Source organism: Myxocyprinus asiaticus, chromosome 8 (genome assembly GCF_019703515.2).
Source record: "Myxocyprinus asiaticus isolate MX2 ecotype Aquarium Trade chromosome 8, UBuf_Myxa_2, whole genome shotgun sequence".
NCBI lineage: Eukaryota > Metazoa > Chordata > Actinopteri > Cypriniformes > Catostomidae > Myxocyprinus > Myxocyprinus asiaticus.
The window spans coordinates 15899193-15923161 of record NC_059351.1 but is presented as its reverse complement, the minus strand read 5'-3'; the positions used below and the strand labels follow the sequence as shown (position 1 = coordinate 15923161).

At 35.9% G+C, this 23969-nt stretch overlaps 1 protein-coding gene across 1 annotated transcript; it reads right to left on the bottom strand.

Moving 5' to 3' along the window:
* Positions 1-9052: 9052 nt before the first annotated feature.
* LOC127444995 (ephrin-B2a-like) lies at positions 9053-23284 on the bottom strand. The gene is made up of 5 exons (XM_051704692.1): positions 22711-23284; positions 18482-18771; positions 13044-13136; positions 12509-12622; positions 9053-10782 (listed from the first exon to the last, which is right to left on the bottom strand). The coding sequence occupies exons 1-5, from the start codon at positions 22821-22823 to the stop codon at positions 10385-10387; spliced, it is 1008 nt and encodes a 335-aa protein (XP_051560652.1). The 5' UTR covers positions 22824-23284; the 3' UTR covers positions 9053-10384.
* Between the last annotated feature and the right edge of the window lie 685 nt (positions 23285-23969).

Genomic DNA, 23969 nt, shown 5'->3' with positions numbered 1-23969 from the left:
AAAGGTATAGTTCACCCAACAATAAAAATTCGGTGATTATTTACTCACTATAATGTCGCTCCAAACCCTATGACTTTCTTTCTTCCATGGAGAGAAAAACCTGAAATTGTTTAAAGTCTTCACAGCTTTTCATTGCCATATAACGCAAGTGAATAGTGCCTCCGGTCTGTTAAGCTAAAAAATGGACAAAACACAATAAAACCACATTAAAAGTAATCAATACGACTCATGTACAATATTACAAGTCTTCTGAAGCCTTACTATCACTTTCAAAACAAATCATTAATAAGGTGTTGAAAAGGATTATGGCAGCATCGTCGATAACATTAAACCTTTTTAGTTCTAAGAAAATAAAGTGATCCTATGTCTTCAGAACACTTGGAATATACATAGTGTATGAGTTGTTTCATTTACTTTTACTGTTGTATTGATTACTTTCACTTTTTCCTTTGATTTTGTGTGTGTGCGTGTGTGTGTGTGTGTGTGTGTGTGTGTGTGTGTGTGTGTCATAATTAACTTTCATTATACAGCAAAAACATCCTGTGAAGATTTTGTAAAAATTCACCTTTTGTGTTTCATGGAACAAAGAAAGTCATATGGGTTTGGAGCATCATTGGGGTGGGAAAATAAAGGCAGAAGTTTCATTTCCTTTAACACTAGATGCAGTACTGTTGCATTGTGTGTTATAGCCTGACTAAGATTGCAAAAGACTTTTTGAAGGTAGATCTATTATTTTTACCTTGCATCCATTGGTGTGAGATTCCAGCAAGGTGGCAGGACTTAATCGTGCTTTTAACCCTCATGCCCTGTGTGTTAACTGTAGCTGGGGTCTTTTGCTATAGAAAATGGAAGTGTTTTAAATTATTTCACACACTTTATTATCACTCCACACTGCGCGATGCACCGAGCCATGCCTGCAGTGACAGGGTACTTGAAAGTTAGTGAGAAATGAGATGGAGCAATCGTCTAAGGTCACACTGGGCCACTATGGGACTTTTAGTCATCTGCTTGGGTGAGGATAGTGGGGAGGGGAGGCGTTCGGCCTTTTTCTTCTCTATTACTTTAATTGTTTCCAAACCATTCGGCCTTGAACATGCACCAGTCTATACTCAGCACATATGCTTCAAACACACTTAACATTCCTTGGTATGCAAGCCCTTAATCTTTCCTCCACTTTCCCTGTCACTTGACTGTGAGGAGGGTGATATATTGCGTTGAGAGACATGCCGACATTTCGTGGCGTAACTTTGAAGGCTTCATCCACAGGCAGTTTGTCTGCAGGTCTGAATGATTGTTTTTTTCCCCCTTTTTACTTTTGGGTTCTTTATTTCTTCATTTATTTGCAGCTTATTTCTTCTTATGTAATTTTAGAAAATTGCATCTTGCATGGCACTTTATATATCAAAAAAATTATCTTGATATGTTTCTGTAGGAGCACTGGATTTCTTATTTCTAAATTCCTTTCAAATAAGAACAGTGAAATGGCTTGAGGGCTGAATCAATAGAAACTATTTTGAGTTAAAAATGCAATGGCACAAAAGCACAAGAGTGGGATGATTAATAACAAGATAGCATCCTTCATCTGTGGATAAGCAATATCTTCTGATATAAAAAGATATAGAGAGCATCAATTCATATGCAAGGCCACATTTTTTGTTGTACGAAGACATTATTGTAAAACAATTCAATGCAAATAACGCTTATGTTATAGTCTTTGATGTCTGTTCAGAATCTTGGGTAATCTACATATTGAGGTCTTAAGTTAAAAAATATATTTTTTAAATAGTTTGCCCAAAAATTTATATTATGTCATTATTTACCCACCCTATTATCTTTCCAAATTTGTATGCTGGTATTTTTTATTTATTTTTTTCATACACATTCAAAGTTCATAATGACCACATTTGTCAAAAAGGCAACCTGGTTTCATAGAATCCTGTTACTATACCTACATTTTTGCAAAATTATTTTAAAATTACTTCTTGAAAGTATTGTGGCAATTTCGTAGTGAAATGAACACTAAAGGCAATACAACCATGAGCAAAAAAAAAAAAAAAAAAGAAAAGGAAAATGGCAGATAATCAGGTCATAAACACTTACTTTTCGTCCTGTTCCTCAAACAGTGCTATCTTATGACATCTAAACACTTTTACTATAATGCATGACTTGTTAGGTGATACATTTGAATGTTTGTAGTACATAGCAGGGCTAGTCAACTGGCGGCCCACGGCCCAAATCCGGCCCACTAGTCATCTTTGTCTGACCATCAAAATTAAATACATTTGCCTCACCATCTGAAATACCAGAGTGCTCTCTCTGTGCAAAACTCAGCATTCGAAGGCGCGAGCCTCAACAATCAGCGTGAGTTTAACAATGCTCAATGGTGCATGCAACAGCATTAAGCTGTCATCAGTTGTCCAGATCGTAGCGCGCGTTTAAGCTTTTCTGGCGACAGTTTAGTTACACTGCTTTGCTAATTTTGGATCGCACCATTTAGGTCGTAAAAAAGTGATAATGTGAAACTGAACCTGCGAATATCCAGATTATATTTGGTTCTATACAGCTGTAAGCAGGGGCGGACTGGCCATCGGGATCACCGGGAGTTTTCCCGGTGGGCTGCTGGGTAATTTGGGCCACCCGTTGCTTCGCAAGTATCAGCCCATCCTACAGGCAATATAGGCGGCCGTCCTGGGCTTCAACATGCCAGCGCAGACCCCATTACAGACCGAATATTCAATGAACTCTGTAAGGTACAGCTAATAAAATGGCTTTTATTTTGTAAAAATTAAATGACTTTTATTCTGATATTACTTTCACATTATAACATATTTCCATTTGGAAATATTTGCTCCATACCTCCTATGGACCTACATTTTGACAGACAAATCACAATAATGGTGACAACCAAAGCCAACATATTAAGTATAAGATGAGCTCTGAATAATCAAATAACTGCAAGTTAAAACAAATACAATAACAGCAGCGTATATAAAATCTGCAAACAGTAAAGCTATGAGCAGTACATAGTCATTTGCATAATTTATTCATACCGCAGGGAGCTGTAGTCCAGTTTTGTATGGTTTTAAGTTATGACAAATTTTGCACTGGTGGGGCCCGTTGTCATGAATAGCAGTCAATAGTTTTGTTTTTTTTAACACAAAAATGTGAAATTGAGCCAGAAAATTAAATCAATGAGCCGGTGTGTTATGGTGTGTCCAGGGCCACTTTTTTGTCCCAGTCCATCCCTGATTGTGAGTCAGCCCTCTCAATCACAAACAGCATCAACTCAGTTTGTTCTTCTTTTGCCAATGATTATCTGCAAAATATCTGGCTCCTGCACTTGCTATTGTGTACAAATTCACAATATTTGCAGGACAAATTTTTTCCTCATTAAACAGGATGATACTTCATAGAGAAAATGGAAGAATAGACATTTCATCAGTTTTTTTTTTATTTTTTTATTTTTTAAAGAAAATTAAATTTAAATGCATTCTTAAGTAAACATGACATTTCTTTATGACCATTGTTTTCATGTGGGTTGATAATGTGAGAGGGCTTTAGCAGATCTAAATGCTTCTCCTCAGTTTTCATAATTTGTCAACAATAGCCCTAAAATGTTAAAATTATAATATGTTTTTTTTTTTTTCATAATAAATTTTATCAAAAAATTATTTGTTAGTTAAGAGAATAAGTCATGTTAGTTTTTCAGCCAGATCTTATGAAGGAATTTATGGTCAGACCTTAAAATATTATAATTCAAGATATAATATAATTCAAATTTTGGCCCCCACCAAGTTTTCATCTGGATAATCTGGCCCCTATAAGAAAGTAGCTGAAGAGCCCTGGTATATAGCCATCTACATTTACAAGTGCGATCAAACTGGGCAGTAACTCAACTGATAGAGCATTGCACTTGCAATTCAGAGGATCAGAGTATGAGTCCCAAAAAGCATGTGATTTGACATGTGAATCGAAAGTGTCTAGAAGTATCACACCACAAAAAGATTTGGTTTCTTCATCAATTGCGTTTTTCACCGCACATTTGCTTTTTATGATTCTATTGGTTAGGTTTAGGTATAAGGTTTGGGAAAGGAGGTAGGTTTTGTTGATTTAAAACTTGATAGAGTGCTAACCTTAAAACCCCCATCTGTTTAGAAGATAATTTAACTCGCTTATAGCGCCACACATTGGGCAATTCACCTCTGAACTGCTACGATAGGTGTAATGAACCATGTAATATTATTTTTGCAAAAATGTTGCCAGTCATGTAATTTTCATGAGAAAATAAAGAAATTATAAACTACATGTGTGCTACATTCAAAGTCTTATTAAGTCATACGTTAGAATTGTGTAATAATGCAAAATTTAAGACATTGATCACTGAAAATCTTCCCTTCAGCGATAGCTCTCAAATCAAATATGGCGTCTATGCCACAGGTTGGACATCTGTCTCATGATCAAAATTCACTGATGCCAAATATGATGCCACACTACTACCTGCACCATATTATGAGAGCTGCAGTGGAAATATGAACAGCATATGGGTTTGGAACGACGTTTGGGTGAGTAAATTATGACAGAATTTTCGTTTAGGGTTAAACTAGCACAGGTTAAGCAACATCATGCAGTGTTAGGAATTCAAACCTGTGAATAGTAGTGTATGCAAACAGACCCTTGGTGACAGGTCGAAGATGATATGGCTCTCCCTCAGAGTAAAAACATGCCTCTTCCTCTCTTTTCTTTTCCCCACCTTGGATGACAGATGTGTCTCCCTTCCCCCACTACTACCTACCCCCCACCACCACCCCCATTTTTCCTCACTAATCCTTTATTTCACAGCCTACAGGCTTTGGTGTGGAGGAAATGTGCCTGCCACATGATGATATCTTGATTTTCCCAAAACGTTTTCCATTTCCTGTGAGTTGTAAGCAACAGACATTACACAAAAGGCGCACAATCACCCACTTCTACAAAAGATATCTAATATAGCATAAGCCATTGTGGTCTCTGGGGGGGGGGGGGGGGGTGTGGGGGAGTTGTATCTTTGTCATTTCTAATGCAGATGTATTCTCTCTTCCAGATAAGTGACTTTAAGTGTTCCCCTTGATTTAACGAAGCATTGTGTGTTCCGAGTGAAGCATTTCGATGTCATTGTAAGAAGTTCTTTGGTTAAGAGTGTGGAACAAAAACTCTTTACAAGTGTTCCATACTTTGGTGCAGGAGCATATGGCTTCTAGGTCATTAAAATGTATACAGAGTATCGGACTTTCTCAAACTGCTAGTTTCAATTTCCTCTTGGGTTCTTTAAACATCAGTCAAGAAACATCACTACAAATTAGTGGCAAAAAAAACCAAAAACGTGTATTTTAATGAAACATAGTACAATTAAAAGCTGGAGTGTGTATTTTTATTTATTTAATTTTTTTATCCCCTTTTCTCCCAGTTTTGTATGCCCAATTCCCACTACTTAGCAGGTCCTCGTGGTGGCGCGGTTACTCACCTCAATCAGGGTGGCGGAGGACAAGTCTCAGTTGCCTCCGCTTCTGAGACCGCCAATCTGTGCATCTTATCACGTGGCTCATTGTGCATGACACCGTGGAGACTCCGCATGTGGAGGCTCATGCTACCCTCCTCGATCCACGCACAACTTACCACGCGCTCCATTGAGAGCGAGAACCACTAATCATGACCACGAGGAGGTTACCCCATGTGACTCTACCCTCCCTAGCAACCAGGCCAATTTGGTTGCTTAGGAGACCTGGCTGGAGTCACTCAGCATTCAAGATTCGAACTCGTGACTCCAGGGGTGGTAGTCAGCGTCTTTACTCGCTGAGCTACCCAGGCCCCCAAGCTGGAGTGTGTATTATTTTTCAGTGTTAAAATGCATTGTCCTATTCTAACTTAATATGCAAAGAGCACATTAAGGAGGCCATATGTAGGTAGCCTCCTACGAAACGTGTAAACACTGCGGCTCTGTGGCGCTATCAAAACATTGCTCTGTTGGTTTGAGTATCTAGCCCATCATAGCGACTTGGCTCAACCAATGGTGTGAGTTTGGGTGGGGCTACCTGTTCGCAGAGTGTTTTGGAAACCAGTTTGAAAACAATAATTATTTTTTACATTTTTTTTATTTTTATTTTTTATGACGTTAGTAGTGCAGAAATTACACGTTTCAGCTTTAATAATGGCAAATAAAACACAAACATTGCTAATATTAACTGAGCACTTATTTAACATAATATATACTAAAAATGTACTAAAATAAGTAGAATGCTGTAAGTCAATTTTGGATATAACATGAGGAAACAATCATTTCTATAAAGTGCAACAGTACCAACCCACTTTTTCATGGTTCATGGCCGTCTTGGTTCTGGAAGTATTTTTCCCGTTCATTATTTTTTTATTAATTTATTTTATAGCAATTGAATAAAATAATTTATAATGAATTGTAAGCTATGAACCAAACCAATTAATCTCTGAGATGACTCACAACATTAAAAAAAATAAAAATAAAAAAAATATTTGAAAAATGACCAGAAAGACAAGGGTTCAAAATTGTGTACTTAATGTCTTTAATGAGGGATTAAACTACAATCATATGAAGCAAATGTACATAATCAAATTCTAAACAATGGAAAAATATAAAACTATTTATTCGAAGTGGTTGATTATTAATATAGTATCTATATATTTAAAGTATTTACCAAAATATTCATATATATACAAATATATAAGTAATTTTGCATCATGGAAGTGGGCAGTTGCTGCAGAGCTCTTTTGCCTTCGATTTGTTTGCTGTAATTCTCTGACTGGTGGATCTTTCCCTTTAAGTTCTTGGGTAATGTAGTTCTTCACCAGGAATTCTGCTATTAAACATAATTTTTTTTAAATGAAGTTGAAATAATGCATTCTGATGGCTGCAGCAGAAACATAGACCATCTGTTAACAACTTTACGGAAGGTCTGTTTTTAAAAGTTTAAAAGTTATCGTTAATAATCAGTTCCCATATGGAAAAAATTTATGGTACTTTTACATCCATAAACAAACTGTTGCGCACTCTTAATTGACCAAACATGCATGGTTGTCGACCAGTACCAAAAATAATCTCAAATATATTTGCGTGGCTGATATATAGGCATAAAAATCGATATCACTACCACAAACATTATCAAAGACACAAACAGTGACTTTTTGACCAGCCTCCAGACCTCATTATAAAAACATAATCATATACCTGAGCAACAGAGTTTGGATTTCAATTATTTCAAAGCTTTATTGTGTACATTGTATGTTCCCCCAAAAAATGACAGAAATGCATAAATTCCAGGATGCAGCTTTTATAAAATGGCAGTCATGTCTGTAATGACAGAAGTGTTTCTTTTGGCTGTCTGTGACAGGCAGCTGGCATGACTTGTAGATTTACCACCCCATTGTTCAGTCCCTCCATAACAAAAACACACCGTTTCCTGTTCTCCTCTACCCCTGCTTAGTATTCAGGGTGGAATATTGTTTGAAACGTAAGAGGGGAGAGTAACTGTTACAGATAATGTGCTATGGAAGGTTAGAGGTCCTTATCGGAGTCTGTAAGAAAAAGAGTAAACACAGTGTGAGGGCATGTGTGTGTTGTTAGGCTTGCGTGAGACAGTAAAGTGTGTTTGAGGTCATGAGGTGTGAGTGGGTCTTTTTGGGTCTCATTATACTCCTCACCGTGGGAGAGGTCTGAGTGTCTACATGACCCAATGCGTCATTGGAAAAAGACAAATGGTATGTGCTTCCTGTGTCGCTGACTGGGAAGAACCCACAGAGCAGACAATATTGTTTCATCCTTAATAATTGTTCACAGTTCAAAAAAATTGTCAGGTAACCTAAAATATGCTCTTCATGTGGTAACATGAAGTCAAAAGTATTATTTGAAGTCAAAAGTATAAGTGTATGTAAAATAACACTTTCAATTTTAAAATAATTTCTTCTATTCCAGCTAAAAGTAAATGAAAAGTAAGCCAGGTTGACTTGCCCGAAAAGTGTAAACACTATCAAATCATTGCTCTGTATGTTTAAGCATCCTGACGAGTGACGTAGTAACACTGGCTCAACCAATGGTGTGAAAACTATAATTTTTTTGCCGACCAATGGAAGACGGAGAGAGTGTTTGGGAAATCTTTTTGTAAACCAAAATTACCAGCCTGATAAAATTCCATGACTGTGGTGACATTTTGCAAAGTGATACAACGTAGTTTGTTACAGGTATTGCAGCAGTTTCATAGTGAAATGTCCACTGTGGGGCGCTAAAAGCGAGTTAAATGTTCCTGCGAACTGAGTTTTTTAAGGTTAATGCTCTGTCGCATTTCAAATCAACAAAACGTACCTCCCTACCCTAAACCTTAAACCTAACCGAAAGTGTCATAAAAAAGTAAATGTGAGATGAAAAACTCAATTTCTTCTATGACTTTCAGCTCATTTGTTGACTCTCATACTCTTTGGGACTCACACCCCGGCTCTTTGTGTAATAAGTGCAATGCTCTAACAGTTGAGCAGTTTGATCACACTCAAATAAGCTTGTAAATATAGCTGATTATTGTAATCAATGTTTATTGTCATTTAATGCAAACGTTAAAGTGTGCCTTACATGTCATGTTCTATAGTAAAATTGTTTAGATGTCATAAGGTAGCACTGTGTGAGGAACCGGATGAAAAATAAGTGTTTATAAACTGATAATCTTCAGTTTTACTTGTGATTTGTGTGAAAGCGGAATAAAAGCCATTGTTGCTGTAGCACCTCTAGTGTTAATTTCACCAGGAAACTGACGCAATATGTACAGCGAGCCATGTAAAAATCATTTTGCAAAAAAATGTAGTTGTAGTTATGTGATTCTATGAGACCAGGTTGAAAATTACACACTTCAGACATTTTCAGTGCTCCAAAGTTGGCTGATAAATAATTTAGTCTGTATTATGTTTTATTAAGATTGTCTTTTGAACACATCCTGAAATGGAAGTTTCTGAACTCCTTCCCATTTTCTTTAGTGAATCTATTAAACAATTTTTGTTGAATGAGAGTTTGATTCACTATGCCCCAATCCTGTTTGTGAATGATTCTTGGATAACGTGACAGTGACGCTATTTGATATGTAATAAATTGAGTACACATAGACATAAGTTTTGACAAAGAGGCCACTTAGTTTATTTAATCAACAGAAAACAACTTTTTTGTACTTTTAATCCATCTATCCATCCATCCATCCATCCATACATTCATTCATACAATACAAATATCTTAAGAGAGCAGCACAAGCGACTATGGTGAATCAATTCATTCAACATTGTCAGTCGTCTGGAATGTGAATTTTCCTCAACACACTATTGGCTAGAATTGACAAACAAATCTAATAACTGCAAGATAAAAAAAAACCCCCCAAAAAAAACATGTTGATCACGTGTACTCGCAATATATCCATGTGTAACAGCAACATATGGCTCCTGGTTTGGTGAAGTAGTTTTCTTGCATTGTTATCACGTTTAAACAGTCCTGATCAAACATATTGTAGGGAAATGGGCAAGCAGGTGTTCAAATTTATATAAAACATAACTTAAAGCATAATTTAAATGCCTGGGTATTGTATTTACATTAACAAGTCAACAAAGGGGTTTCTGCATGTTGATTTCCAGTTTTGTTTGTTTGTTCTTTGAATAAATGTTTTAAAAAGTCATAAGCAAACAAGAAAGAACCACATGCATTTTTAGGACCACACTGGCAAATTCTTGCACACTGACACTTGGCTGAAAGTGCATAAGGGCAAGAAAGGTCAATGTATTGTCAAATGCCTCCATCAGGCCAGCTCTGGGATGCAGACAGTCTTTATAAGCCAGACTTTCAGTGGATTGACTCAAACTCATTGAGTCCATTTTCACCTAAGATCTGGGAGTTGAGAAACGTGAAAATAAGCAAAAAAACAAAAAAGTTAAAATGGACATGTATGTTCGTAACATAATCAGACTGAATTGGGCCTTCTCCGAGATATGATGGCTGGTAGATTACTCCAAGATGCGTAGCTCTCTTCACATGAACACTGTATATAGGTTTTTCCCTTTATCTGAGGTTTATTCAGTATGATTTTGCAGTACTCTGCTGACTTGTTCATTTGTGAGATTGTTCTATGCTTTGGAAGTCATTCCGCTTACTCGTATCCTTGTTAAGGTATCAACAGATCAAAAAATTCCAATGTGCACCAGAATCTTGAAGTAATTCTTCTGAACTAGACTGCAGCCCCAGGTAGCATCCAACTAATCGGGCTAAACCAATCGCAACAGATCTATCTCAATGGCATCAAAATACAGATGTCCATCATTTGAAACTTAGTTGCTGTAGTGTCCTTGTTGCTTGCTGTCAAACTTTGTAGTAAATGTTTGCAGGATTTTGTGGTGGCATTTCCTGGACAATATAGACCGGGTGTCCGTAGTCACCACTAACTTTCTCATAGTGAGGGCAGTACATGCTACCTGATGTCCGCAGCGGAAAGATGATGTCACTGGGCTCAGAGCCGTTATTGTTGCTGCCGCCACTGGCGTCACTTCCGCGCTTGGGCAGCGTGTTTAATGGCAACTGGACGGAGCATTGTGCAGAGTGTTTTTGATGGCGGCGATGTAGAAGTGCTATCAGAGCGATGATGATGACGATGAAGATGACAGCACCAGATGCAACACCAGCAAATAGGGCCACTTCAGAGCCAGTGGATCCTACAGACTCTCCACTCTTCCCGCTGGCCTTGCCATTCTGTATAGAGTCTGGAGAACAAGAGAGGGGTATGAGTTTGTGATGACCTGTATTGTATTCTTTATTTCGTTACAAAGAGAAAGATACTTGAAGTAGAGTACTGCTTTATAAGTTATGTTCATCAGACAACAAGGGGAGATTAGTTCAGTGAGGGTCTGAGTGTACTGGACCACACGTAACTAACTGCAGATTTTCATGTTTTATTTTTTAAATACAACAGTGTCAGAGATACATATCTCAAAAATTTCAATATGAATAACTTACTTAAAAAAGCTTGCTTTTACATTGCTCTTTGTAATTCATTAATTTCTGCTACCTATCCTGACACAGTTTGAATGTGGTCAGAAACCCTCCAAATTGAGCCAAAATTTGGGTGGAAAAGAAGGGAAACATTTTAAGATAGACAACTTGATTAGTACATTCAGCCCTTTTTGTGTGTAGACACCAGTACTGGGTAAGTTACTCAAAAAAATAACAATTTCCTAAAAAAAATTTAATTACTTGTCTAAAAATGTAATCAGATTACTAACTTTACTGAATACTTCATCGAAAAAAGTACAAGTTGCTAATTACTAGTCAAAAGTTTTCATTAGATTAATAACTTTACTGATTATCTGATCATATTACACTTTTCTTAGATTTTTTTCTGTTCAACAAATTTAAAATAATGTCTTTACGTCCGTGCATTCCTCCCTGACAATGACTTGTTAGGGAATGCATGCCCTTCAGCTGTTACAGATAAATAAATAGATGTACATATACACATAATTCCTGTTTCAAAAGTATTCTACATAAATACATATTGTTTTAGAAATGTGTTACCTAAGTAACGTACTTAAAATTACTGTAATCCGATTACAATATGTTACACAATTTTTTTTAACCAAAAGTAAATTGATTACTAATTACTCTGTAATCAGATTACATCCAACACTGGTAAGCACTACAAACATGAAGTTGAGATTTGAGATAATAAATGATTTGTATACAAAAGCATACACTTTATAAAACATGTCTAGGTAATTTATCAAAAAGAAACAAATAATAGAAAGTGTCACGCTCTCCCCAGTCTCTGTCTGTCACTCTCTCTCCACAAACTACATTTCCCAGAAGCACCTCCCTGGACTTCTAACTACACAAACCTGTTTCCAATTCCTTTTCATCATTGTCGTGTGTGTGTGTGTGTGTGTGTGTGTGTGTGTGTGTGTGTGTGTGTGTGTGTGTGTGTGTGTGTGTGTGTGTGTGTGTGTGTGTGTGTGTGTGTGTGTGTGTGTGTGTGTGTACACACACCCTCTGTTTCAGCTGTTCCGGGTGAGTTCTTGTCCTTGTTACCCTAATAAGGCTGTAATGTTTTGTTGCTTTCTTTTGAGTTAATAACCTTCCTTGTGTATCATCTTCATTTTGTTTATTATTAAAAGAATCTGCATCTAGATCCACCCTCTCTCGTCTTGTCCCTCCAACAAGCGTTACATAAATAAATTCACTTTAGCTTCAAGAAAATGAAGCCTGTTTTAGGATAATTAAGATTTTTAGCATATTAACGTTATTTTCATAAAACCTTGAATTCTTCCCCCAGTGTGTCCAGACATGTACCGTAATGCATCTGTACTCTTGATTTTCATTGCCATAATTTTTGTATTCATTTTTCTCAAATGTATTTCTTTATTTTGATTTTGGGGTGAAATGTGATATCGACATGCTTTCATTAGATTCACCCCCATACACATTACTACATACCAACTTTACTGACAACATCATTTTCTTTGCTGAAGGTGCTTTGGTCCTCATTGTCAAGGTATTTCGGAGGATTTCTTGTTGGTTGGTTTTTCGCTGAGAAAGAATCCGTTGGACCTAAAAAAACAAAGAAGGAAAGACTTACAGCTGACAACAAGAGGGACACTAAAATTACATAAATAGTAACTTAAGAAAGGCAGTACAAGATGTTCAGCAAACTGTAAATAACTGTTTTGAACATAATATTAGACCACCCTTACATCTTTTTTGACTTCTAGGTATTATGCCCCAGGTTTTGAGAGAGAATTCAATGAATTGGCTTAAAGCTGCGAGCATCTTCCGCAAGCCCAAGGAATGGACAGCTGGCATAGCCATAGGAAACAAGCTCACATGACATTTCAATTACACGCTGAGGTACACTAGCATGGACACCCTCTGCTAGACCGGTGACTTGAAAGACTGTTATGGCTGGAGTGATCTTCATCGTTACAGTGATGCAAGTGTGGGTACGGAGAAAGAGATTGTGGGTGGTACTCACTCTGTCCAACTCTCAGGATCAGCTTCATGGATTTGGTCTTACAAACACCGCCATCGTGGTTGTCCAAACCTTCAAGTGTACTGTTTGATGTGGCTGAAAGAATAAATAAATAATTGCAGCACCTGGGTGAATCTCATGTAAACTGTGAAGAACATGTCTGGGTCATATTTTATCCCAAAATAAATACATACATAAATTCTTATATATATTATATTAATTGATATATATATATATATATCATATTTATGTATTATTTATATTACTTGTATTAAATATATATCACTTAATTTACTAGTAAGCAATAATATATAACAAAAATCAATTATATTTGTTTATATATATATATATATATATATATATATATATATATATATATATATATATATATAGCATTTTTTAATTATTATCTTAAGCAAAATAGAATAATTATATTTTGCTTTAAGGAAAAAAAAAAGCCTATTTTTAAGACCATTAAGATTCTTTGCATTGTTACATGACAAATAAGCACATTTTACCTAAATTATAACAATTATATATTATGCGAATTGTAATGTTACACCATGGTAGTATTTCTTGTCCTGCCTATGTGTTATGCTGATTTGAATAAAAATAAGGATTTGATGAGAATCACCAATGGGAATAACAATAATAATAAACAAAAAACTCAAGTATGATATTTTGACGCATTATGGTAATAAGAATGTGAAAAAATATGTTTAAATTAAATATCATAAAAATAATGTCACAATGCATCCAATATTAATGGCTAATTTTATTCTTATTTTTCCAGAATTCAAAATAACATTTCATTATTTTTGAGATGAAATGCAACCTGAACATGTTTTTTTGAGATCCACGCGTCCAGAAATCTAACATTTTACAGCTTATATTTCTGATGCTAAAAACACACTGCCCATCTAACTTTATTTATCACGCCATCAAATGATTCTTCACTCTCTGGGTCCAAATTATCTCACAGTCTTGTGGATGCATTTGGCTATATAAGGTGTAAACCTAGTAATAGCACTAAGTGAGCTAGTTTATAACCAGGTCAACTTTCCACATGTGTAATCACAGGTGCTTTAAAACCTCTAAAGTGTTCCTTGCAGGTAACTGTGTCACGTGTTCAGCAGTCATTATAAATTATTTGTGCTCGTTTATGTGTGCGCGAGTGTGTGCAGGTTCACACAGAGAGAAAATCTCAGTTTTGCAGCACATCAAAGCTTCTTAAAAGCTTGTGTTTGTGGTGTTATGCGCTAGTAAATCGCTAAGAAAAGCAGGACGCACACACACACTCACATGCACGCTAATTTAGAAATACCACATACTGTGAGTGATAACCCCAGGTGTAATCATGCAGTTTGAACTGTACAGCAACTAAGCATATTACTAAAGTCTTTTCACATCGTTATCACAGAATATCAAGGATTTTCTTTGCCAATCTGCGGCTGGTGGAGTGACTTGGTCAACAAATTAAAGCCCATTGTGCCCGTGCATCCATGCTATGTTCTCTGATAGCAGAGCTAAAGAATTCTATTGGCGGTAATCTCTCTTTCACTGTGAGGATTAAGACCAATCCCGCGTGAACAAATGAACTTCCCCTCCAAACTGCTTAGGGCACAGAAAGAACTGAGTGACCAGCAAGTGAAAGGCCAAGAGAGTGGGGGTGGGAGAGTGAGAGAGAGTGAATGATCGAAGGAGGGAGAAACAGAGAGAGTGAAAGATGGTGATGTCCTACTTCCCTACAACTGTTCCCACATTTGTGCACAGCGGCCTCTCTAGATGTGACCTGACTCTTCAGCTTGAATGAAGCCCGCTCATTTCCTAACCACAACAAGCACACTCGGAGCCTCAGGCCAGTGCAGCTCAACCAGTCATGAAGTCAGCGACCAAGTCACAAAAGTGGAGGTGGAAAACGCAAGGGTAGTATGCAGGCAGCTGTTAATATTGGTAGGTTATTTTTAGCAGTTTTCGTTTTAGCAGACTATATCTTAAGAGACTGTTATATTGTATACAATGTGTATATAATAGATAATTATTCTATACACTCTTAAAAATAAAAGGTTCTTCAATTGTTCTTTGCAACACCTTAAAGGAATATTCCAGTTTCAACTCAAGCTAAGCATTTGTGCCATTATGTTGATTACCACAAAAAACTATTTAGACTTTTCCCCTCCTTTTTTATATATATAGCTAAATTAAAATTTTACAGTAAGGCACTTACAATGGAAGTGAATGGGGCCAGTCCATAAACGCTAAAATACACATCTTTTAAAAAGTAAAGCCAAAGGATGTAAACATTATACATGTTAACATAATTTCAGTGCAATACAACTGCTTGTTAAGGATGTTTCATTATAGGTTCACCAGACCAGCATTTTGGTTTCTGGGTTCTTTAAAGCACCAGTCAGATTTTTTGGTTAAAAATGAACAAACTGCCATTATTGATTGAGTGCATAAACAATCAGTGTTCAAAACAATGTCCTTACCTTACCCCAATTCACTTCGGTAAGCCTAAAAAAAAATAAAAAACGTATTTTGAGCTGTCGGGTCGGATTTGGTGCAAAATCGCTGGCTTACATAATTTATCATTGCGTCATTACATCATGTCCGTAAACACAGAAAAGACGTACCGGCTGTTCACTGTGTAAAGCACTTTGAGTGTCAGATAAAGCGCTATATAAATGTAACATTCATTCATTCATTCAATGTAACATTCATTCATTCATTCATTCAATATGTATGACTTCTGAAACTGACTTCTTGTAATTGTTATATTGCATATTTAAGCATATTATTTTCACGTTTAATAAAGTATATTTTATCCCCAGCATGACAGAATTCTCATTTGATGTTTTGAGTTTACAGTGTTATTGTGTGCATTGCATACTTCACATGCATTATCAACTGAGGCTGTACAATATAATGTAAACAAAAAAATAAAATTCTTCCATTAAACTCATATCAGCCATATCACTAGTTTCACCTATTACATTCTTATGTGTAGTATAATAATAAAAAAAAATCAACAGTAGATAAAACACTTGAATAAGCATATTACAATATACTGGTAACTGGTGGTGGATGAGGAGAGTCTCCTGTTCTGCTTTGAGTGTAGTGCCAAAATAGTACTATAAGTGTAAATTTAATTCACTCAAAATATATAAATAAGAGTGTTTTTATCTTCATCAAAGCAAGTTGCATTGTTTCAGTTTTAAATGTTTAATCGTGTAACATAAAATCAGCATGAAAATAGCACGTCATAACTCCGGCTCTGATTATCTCCAAGTCATGATCACAAACAGGCAATGTCCAGGTAAGCTCAAATGAGATTCATCCACCAGAAGAGCAGTGCCGAAACACGACTAACGTAAAGTGTTCTTTTGCAAATTGCAAATTTGTAGTTTTCAGTTTCAACCATAGATGTCGCTAGAGAGCACAAAGTTACGTAGTGCAGCTTTAAGAACTACAGAATAAGAAGTTCTTTGTGGTGCTTTGAGAAGATTATCCTCTGGCATCAGACTGTAAAACCCTTTTTGGTTGTATTTTGAACCTTTATTTTATTAATTTTATTTTTTAGTGATCAGTGATGAGTGTAGTGATCAGATTTTTATAGAAGCTGGATCCTGTCTCAGACAAACAAACAAAAAAAGTCATTCTGACATTTATTGTGACACAATTGTGACTATTTCTAAACTATAAATTCAATTTTGCTATATAAACTCATAATTGCATCCTTATTTCTTGCAATTGCGAGTTTATATCTCGCAATTGCGAGTTTATATCACGCAATCGTGACTTTATATCTCACAATTGTGAGTATATATTTCACAATTGTGACTTTATATCTTGTGATTGCGAGTTAATAAACTAAACACATATTTGCAATTCTGAGATATAGGCCTAGACTCAGTTATTATATTTAAAGTCGCAATAGATCGTTATTTCTTGTAATTGCGAGATTTTATCTCATAATTCTGAGATATAATCTTAATTATGATATGTAAACTACGAGATATACTGTAAACTCGCAATTATGAGATATAAATTCGCAATTGCAAGAAATAAGGATGCAATTGTGAGTTTATTTCTTGCATTTTCCAGTTTAATTCACACAATTGTGACTTTATATTTCGCAATTGCAAGTTATAAAGTCAGAATTGTGAGAAAAAAGTCAGAATTGTGAGATATAAAGTCAGAATTATCTATTTTATTTTCTGTGGCTGGACCAAGATATATTCAGTTTTGTACTTTTTGCAAAAAAATAAATAAAATAAAATAAACACTTGTCTGAGTCTACAACAAATGAAAATTATTTGTTGTAACATGCAGAACATGGTGATATCATGCACTGATCGAGCAAGTATTTATTGGTTAGTGGTATACATAATTTTGTTTTTCTTAGTCATATGCTCTTTCTCTATTGCAACTTTGCTCTTGATAAATCTATGCAATTTATAATATCTTATCTTTTATAATTTTTTTACTTCACCAATTGTCAGTTTTATTATTCACTGTTTTCATTCATTTATTATTATCAATTTATTATTCATTGATTTCAGACTCTTTTTATTGTCTGCTGATTCAACATGCATCAATGTGAAACACTGAAATTAGACCTTCATTCTCTCTCTGGAAAGATGATAAACTAATGGTAGCTAATTTTTATCTTGTTCACAAGCAAATGCAAGAACAAATGTATGCCAAGACATTCTATTACACCTACAAAATGGTTAAAAGGGTTTGTTCTCTAACTCGTATTTTGTCAACTGTCACACATATCACAGTTACGCACACACTTTCTGACACTTGCATACCCACAAGACAGAGTGATGGAGGTAAGTCTCTTTAGAATCATTTAGATCAGATATCCCTGTCCCTCAGGCTGCAGGCCAAGCTGCCTTAAAAAATCACATCAAATCGATCTGTCTCATACTGGCAAAGGATTGAGGGATTTGGAGCGTGTAAATCGTAACATCACATAATAACGGCCATTAAGGAACGTGCCAACTGAAAAGGGGCAGAGATCAACACGCTAAACTGAACGATAGTCCCTTTCGAAGTAGTCAAATGATACTAATAACATCCATCAATGGGGCCATCAACACGACATTCTTTCCAGAGAACATCTCAGACTTTTTCGCCCCTGTGGTAAAAACTCTTACCAGGGGATTGAACACATTTACATAGAACTACAAACTTGATTTGTTAACTGTATTAGGGGGACCACATTAGTCAGACCCCTGCGCAGACAAAAAAAAAAAAAAGGGAAAAGATTTCTTGGAAGACAATGCTGGAGTCAGAAATTCCCAGGAGTGGGATTGGTTCTGCATTTTGGCTTGTTCTACTCAACATTAGAGTTGGCAACAGTGTTGAAAAAACAATCGTGAATCAGCACCTGAGGTTAAATCTTGGAGAAAGCATGGCAAGAAACTTACAGATGATGTGATAGTCCTTTCCTTTGAGGAACTCCAGGCCCCACAGGTTGGGACTGAACTCTTGAAACTTAAAGGTAAATTTCACGTCCTGGTCCGGCTTGCCACAGTTGAGCAGAGCCATGTCGCCCTTAGCAACACGACAGGTCTCCAGTTGCTCTTTGGTAACAAGATAGACACGGAAGTATTCAATGTTTGTCTGCTCAGTGGAGCCTGCCTTGATTCGTGGGCACACAATGTCCATTTTGTCCCCAATCTGGGGGTATAGTACCAAACCCTTTCCTGGAACAAACCTGAAGGAAACAAGATGATGTTAAAGGAATAGTTCACCCAAAGATGAAAACAAGACATAAAGGGATGGCTCACCCAAAAATGAGAATTCTGTCATCATTTACTCACCTTCATGTTATTCACACAGGGAGATGTCAGGCAGAATGTTAGCCTAGTGTTAACCATTCACTTTTGTTGTATGGAAAAAGATGCAATAAATCTGAATGATGACTGAGTCTGTCATTCTGCTTAACATCTCATGTTGGGTTTAGAACAACTTGAGGGTATGTACGATGATAAAAGAATTGTCATTTTTGGGTGAACTATCCCTTTAAAATACGGATTATGGAGTTATGAAGATGAAAAATAATTACTTAAAACAGTTGTCTTCAAATTGGGTATTATAACTTAAGAGTAGATGTAGAATTTATCATGTTTGGATGTCTTCCGGATGCCCATGTAATTGGAATTAAATTTATCTTCAAAGTATTTATTGTATGTTCCGGGTTTAATACAAGTTAATATCAATTGACAGCATTTGTGGCATAGGGTTAACCACAAAACATTATTTCAACTCGTCCTTTTTAATAAAAAAAAAAAAAGCAGTTGTATTGGAAGTGAATGGGGCCAATCCATAAAAATTACAATACACACAGTTTCAAAAGTATAGCCATATGACGTTAAAATGATACTTGTTAACATGATTTTAGTGTGATAAAATCGCTTACCTTATCTGTGTAAAGTATATCAAATATTACAACTTTGTTGTCATGATGATGTAATGTTGGTAACCCCTGTAATCTGGCAAACAACATAATGCTGAAAAATTCCTAATTTGTTAATATGTATAAAGTTTACGTCTTGGGGCTTTACTTCTGAAACAGTATGTATTTTTAACGTTTATGGACTGGCCCAATTCACTTCCACTGTAAGTGCTTTACCACTTTTTTGTCAAAAAAAATAAATAAAAAAACGAGGGAAGAGTTGAAACAGTTTTTGTGGTAATCAATATTATTCCACAAATGTTGTCAATTGAACTGAACTTTTATTGAACCCAAACATGTCTTTAAATATTATCAGTTTGAGTGTATCTGACAGTATATCCGGGTAAATCAGTTAACCAAAGGATCACCTTTTATTACTGAACAGTTGGAATATATGGATTTATTAATGTAATTTAAGGGTTAAAGTCAATGCAATGGTCTTAGTTGAAAACATATTTGCACAACAGCCCAACAACACCAATGCACAATCTATTGTAGCAGCAATTTAAAACAATACCCAGAAAACTTTTGTTAAACAAGGAAGCAATGTTGCTCCCATCCCAATGCTGTAAAACAAGCAATCAACTGAAATGGAATGAGACAAGCAATTTCCTTTGACTAATGTTCAGAGTTCTGTCTTGAAGCAGAATGCAATTGTATCTAAAGCGTTGAGGATAGCGTTGGCTTCCCCTTGCATAATTTTCCTCACTGTAAAATATTTGCACAATCAATAGTTACCAATTTCTGACTGGTTGCTGGGTGTCCTGTCTCTACCCTTGTAATAAACACTTTATAGATGTTAATTGCATAGCTGTTTTTACAATGTTAACTTGTTATAGAATGGTTCAGATAAAGACGATTACATTGTTTGAAGATTCTCAGATTAAACTGATTTCAGTTATAAAAAATACACTGAAACTGCAGCTTCCATATTAAACAAGGTTTGTATGCAATTAATTTTTCCATTTATATTAAGGATGCACCAATATGAAACTTTTTGGCCAATACCGATAACAATTTTAATAATAATAAAATAATAATAATAATAATAAAAACAACTATAGTCTGATACTGACTTTTGCCACTTACCATATTTTTCATCAGATCACTGTTTTGCTCAGAAATTATGCTTTAAAAATTTACAAAGAGGTACAAACAATATGATTGTCATTCAGCATGGACAGGATCTTTCAAACATGACAGGCCAAAATTTTAAGAGAGTCACACTGAAAGATAAATATAACATAAAAATGATTTTTCTTTAAATAGATAAATGTATGATAGCATTGGGGGAAAAGGTTATTTTGCACTTCTAAAATATTTTGGCATTTCTGTTTTTGCTGTTCTAAACAATAAAACATTTTTAATATTATGACAGAACAACAAATTCATATTATGCATAATCTACATGCTTTGCTCTTTCAAATTTCATTTATTTTGGTATGTAATTCTTTATTTCACACACAAATATTCTAAACTTACAACACAATAAATGTACGTAATAAATTTACGTAATTATTAAACCATTGTCTTTTCATAGGCATTTTCATGCTTATGACCGATATGCTGATGGTTTCAATTTGGTCAATAATAGGCCAATAAATATCGGTGGCTGACACATCGGTACATCCCTAATTTTATTATAAATGTTCCATGAAAAAGCCATGGATTCCTTCAAGTCTTATTCTTAAATTCATTCTCACTCCCGTATACACCATAAGCCTGAACAAAAGGGTCACTTTCTAAAACTAGCTCGCATCCTCATAAAGTAATTAAAACCTGGAAAGAAAGAGACCCTCGAAGTTCTGCTGGGGGTCCCAGGAAGGCAGGAAGCTTTAAGGTCCCTCCTCCACCCCCTGCGATACCAACTTCTGTGTGGTTCTTGCAGAGAACAAACCGGGATGGGGGTTGAACTGTGCCTTCATCCAGGAGCACCTTTTGTCTCCAAAGCTCTGTGACAAAGATTACCCACTGAGCTACTGGAACTCATGAAAACTGATTACAACCTGCACCAAAGCTCCACTACACAACAGCTTAGCATCTTAAAAGAATGTTATCCCACATCTATTTCAATACAGGTCCAACGCTGTGAAGATGCTACCAAGGCAACCCGTTTCACTTGAGCGACTAGTTCCTGGTATAAGGTATATCTTTATTTTAAAAAATGTGAAATCTGTGCGCATTTGTGAAATTGCTTTGATAATTGAATCCAGGTAAACTGCTAACTGTAATCCTAACAACAACATCCGAACATGGTTTTGGGTAAACAGACTCTCAGGCACCTTAATGGTGATCACCAGATCACCTCAAGGCAGGAAGAGGGAATGTAGACTACTCTGGCAACTGAAAAAACACCAGGCTGGGTGTTTCTATCTCTGAAAGTAACACTTGTACTAGTTAAGTGCCTTTACCTTTCTTTTAGCCTAGTGTACTGAAACTATTTGTCCTGACGCAGAAAGGTGTGCTGAAGAACAGATGCATAATTGTCGAAAGACCCTGGACACCCATTCACCTTGTCACATTTCACGCTCAGAATAGCTCAAGCATCAGCTCTCTCAATGCCAGTCAGTGAGAAGCTGTATTCCACTCTTCAATTTAACATTTCTCATCTTATAATCAGTCCTAAATTTACATTGTGGCTCAGGACTCTTTCACTATTGACCAAGATGTAAGATCTCCACAAGTTTGCAGCCTCAACTGCTATTCCACAGCAAATAGAAAGGTTCTTGAAGTTTGTAAGACATCTAACAACCTCACCATGTAATTTATGCAAAACATTGTACTTACCTGCCATTTTTAAAAGGTCATGCTCAGATAAATTATATTATGCAAATACATATATGGACGTTTACTATAGTGAACTGGAAGTTCATAAAGCTTTAAAACAACTTTTAGCATTTTATGATTACATTTGGAATTCTATTTATTTTCAAAATCCACTGGTAACCCACCTGACCTGCATTTAAATAAGATTATACTGTTATCTCAAAAGAAGACGACTCATTTCAGCCCAATTCAGCAAATGGCACTTGCTTTACAACATCTCAATAAAGCATCATTGTAACTAAAAACGTGCACTCAGGAAAGGTGGGTGGTCTTCCACCAAAGTGGCAAGGATTACGAATTTATTTGCATGACTATGACAAAGTGATCAAATCAATAAAGAAAACAAATTACAATCAAATTAGATTCACTTACATAGTATTCGAAGTATTCCAGTATATTGATTCTAAAATTGTAGAGCGGGCCAGTTTTAGTCGACAAGCAACAACGAAAAGTCCAACAATATAACTCCACATAGTCGTATCCATTGCTATGTGAAATTAGTTCTCCAGTTAAAATCTGTTATTATAACGGGAGCGCCTGAATCGGTCTACAAGTGAGAGATCCACGGGCACAAATCGGTCACTTAAACGAGAATAATCCGGTGTGTTGAGCGCTCTCATCTGTTCCTTTAATAAAACGATGTAAGGAACAATTCGTTAAGACGTGCTGAAATAACAGCTCCTGCGCGACTGACACAACAGCGGACAAGTCATACAAAATCGGTGGACAGCGGGCGAAAATCCTTAAGTTGTAATCAGATTCTTTGGATATTGAAATGTCTCAATGTATCCTTTGCAAAGCCTATGGACATTCCTATAAATATAGAAGAAGAACAAATAGTTAAGGTGGATGCTTCTAGAAGTGGCAGCATAGATTTCCGAAACTCAGATGTTACTGAGGTATCTCATTTAAAGGCAGTACGAGTGGCTCGCCTGTTTTTCGTCTTTGCATTCAACTCTGCCAGTCTTGGAGTGCCCTCAAGACGTGCTCGGAGACTTCTTAGGACAACCCAGTATTGCCTGTAGACTCCGCCCACATTACTCTCGATTGGATGACGCTGAATGAGTGACAACTTGTTGATTCAAAGTGGACTTTAAGGGGCGGTTCGGACCGAACGCGTTCTTGAGCTAAAACAAGCTAGACACAGCGCAATGAATAGAATAGGACGCAGGTGTTTTTAAAATGAGAAGTTATTTGTAACTTGATATGGCGTTTAAAAAAATTAAATGAAAAGCAGCGCAGACAGGCAAAAAAAAATAAATAAATAAAAAATAAATAAATAAATAAAAATAAAAATAAAAGAAATAGGCTAAATAAATTAAATAAATAAATAATCTAGACTAACAGGCTAATAAGTGTTTGGGAAACTGTAACATTTTAATATCTGAATTTGAGTAAGAAACTGTTCTTGCGATTAAATAACTAATATTTTGTTTTAATCCAAATTTAGATGAAGCTTGTCTACTAACATTATTTCCAACGAGTTTAATCCGTTTAGTCACGTAAACCTAAAAAAAAAAAAAAAAAAAAGAAAGAAAAAAAAGAGAAAAGGTTAATCTTCCAAATCTGTATTATTCACACGAGTATGATGCATTTTTCGTCTTCTGTTTGATGTTTAGAAAGACTTACTT

Bases quoted from the DNA above. Each gene is read 5' to 3' on its own strand.
- LOC127444995 (XM_051704692.1), bottom strand. From the start codon at position 22,823: ATGGATACGACTATGTGGAGTTATATTGTTGGACTTTTCGTTGTTGCT. The intron at 18,772-22,710 runs GTAAGTGAATCT...TGTTTCCTTCAG, and splicing joins TGGAATACTTCGAATACTAT to GTTTGTTCCAGGAAAGGGTT. The intron at 12,623-13,043 runs GTGAGTACCACC...TTGTTTTTTTAG, and splicing joins GATCCTGAGAGTTGGACAGA to GTCCAACGGATTCTTTCTCA.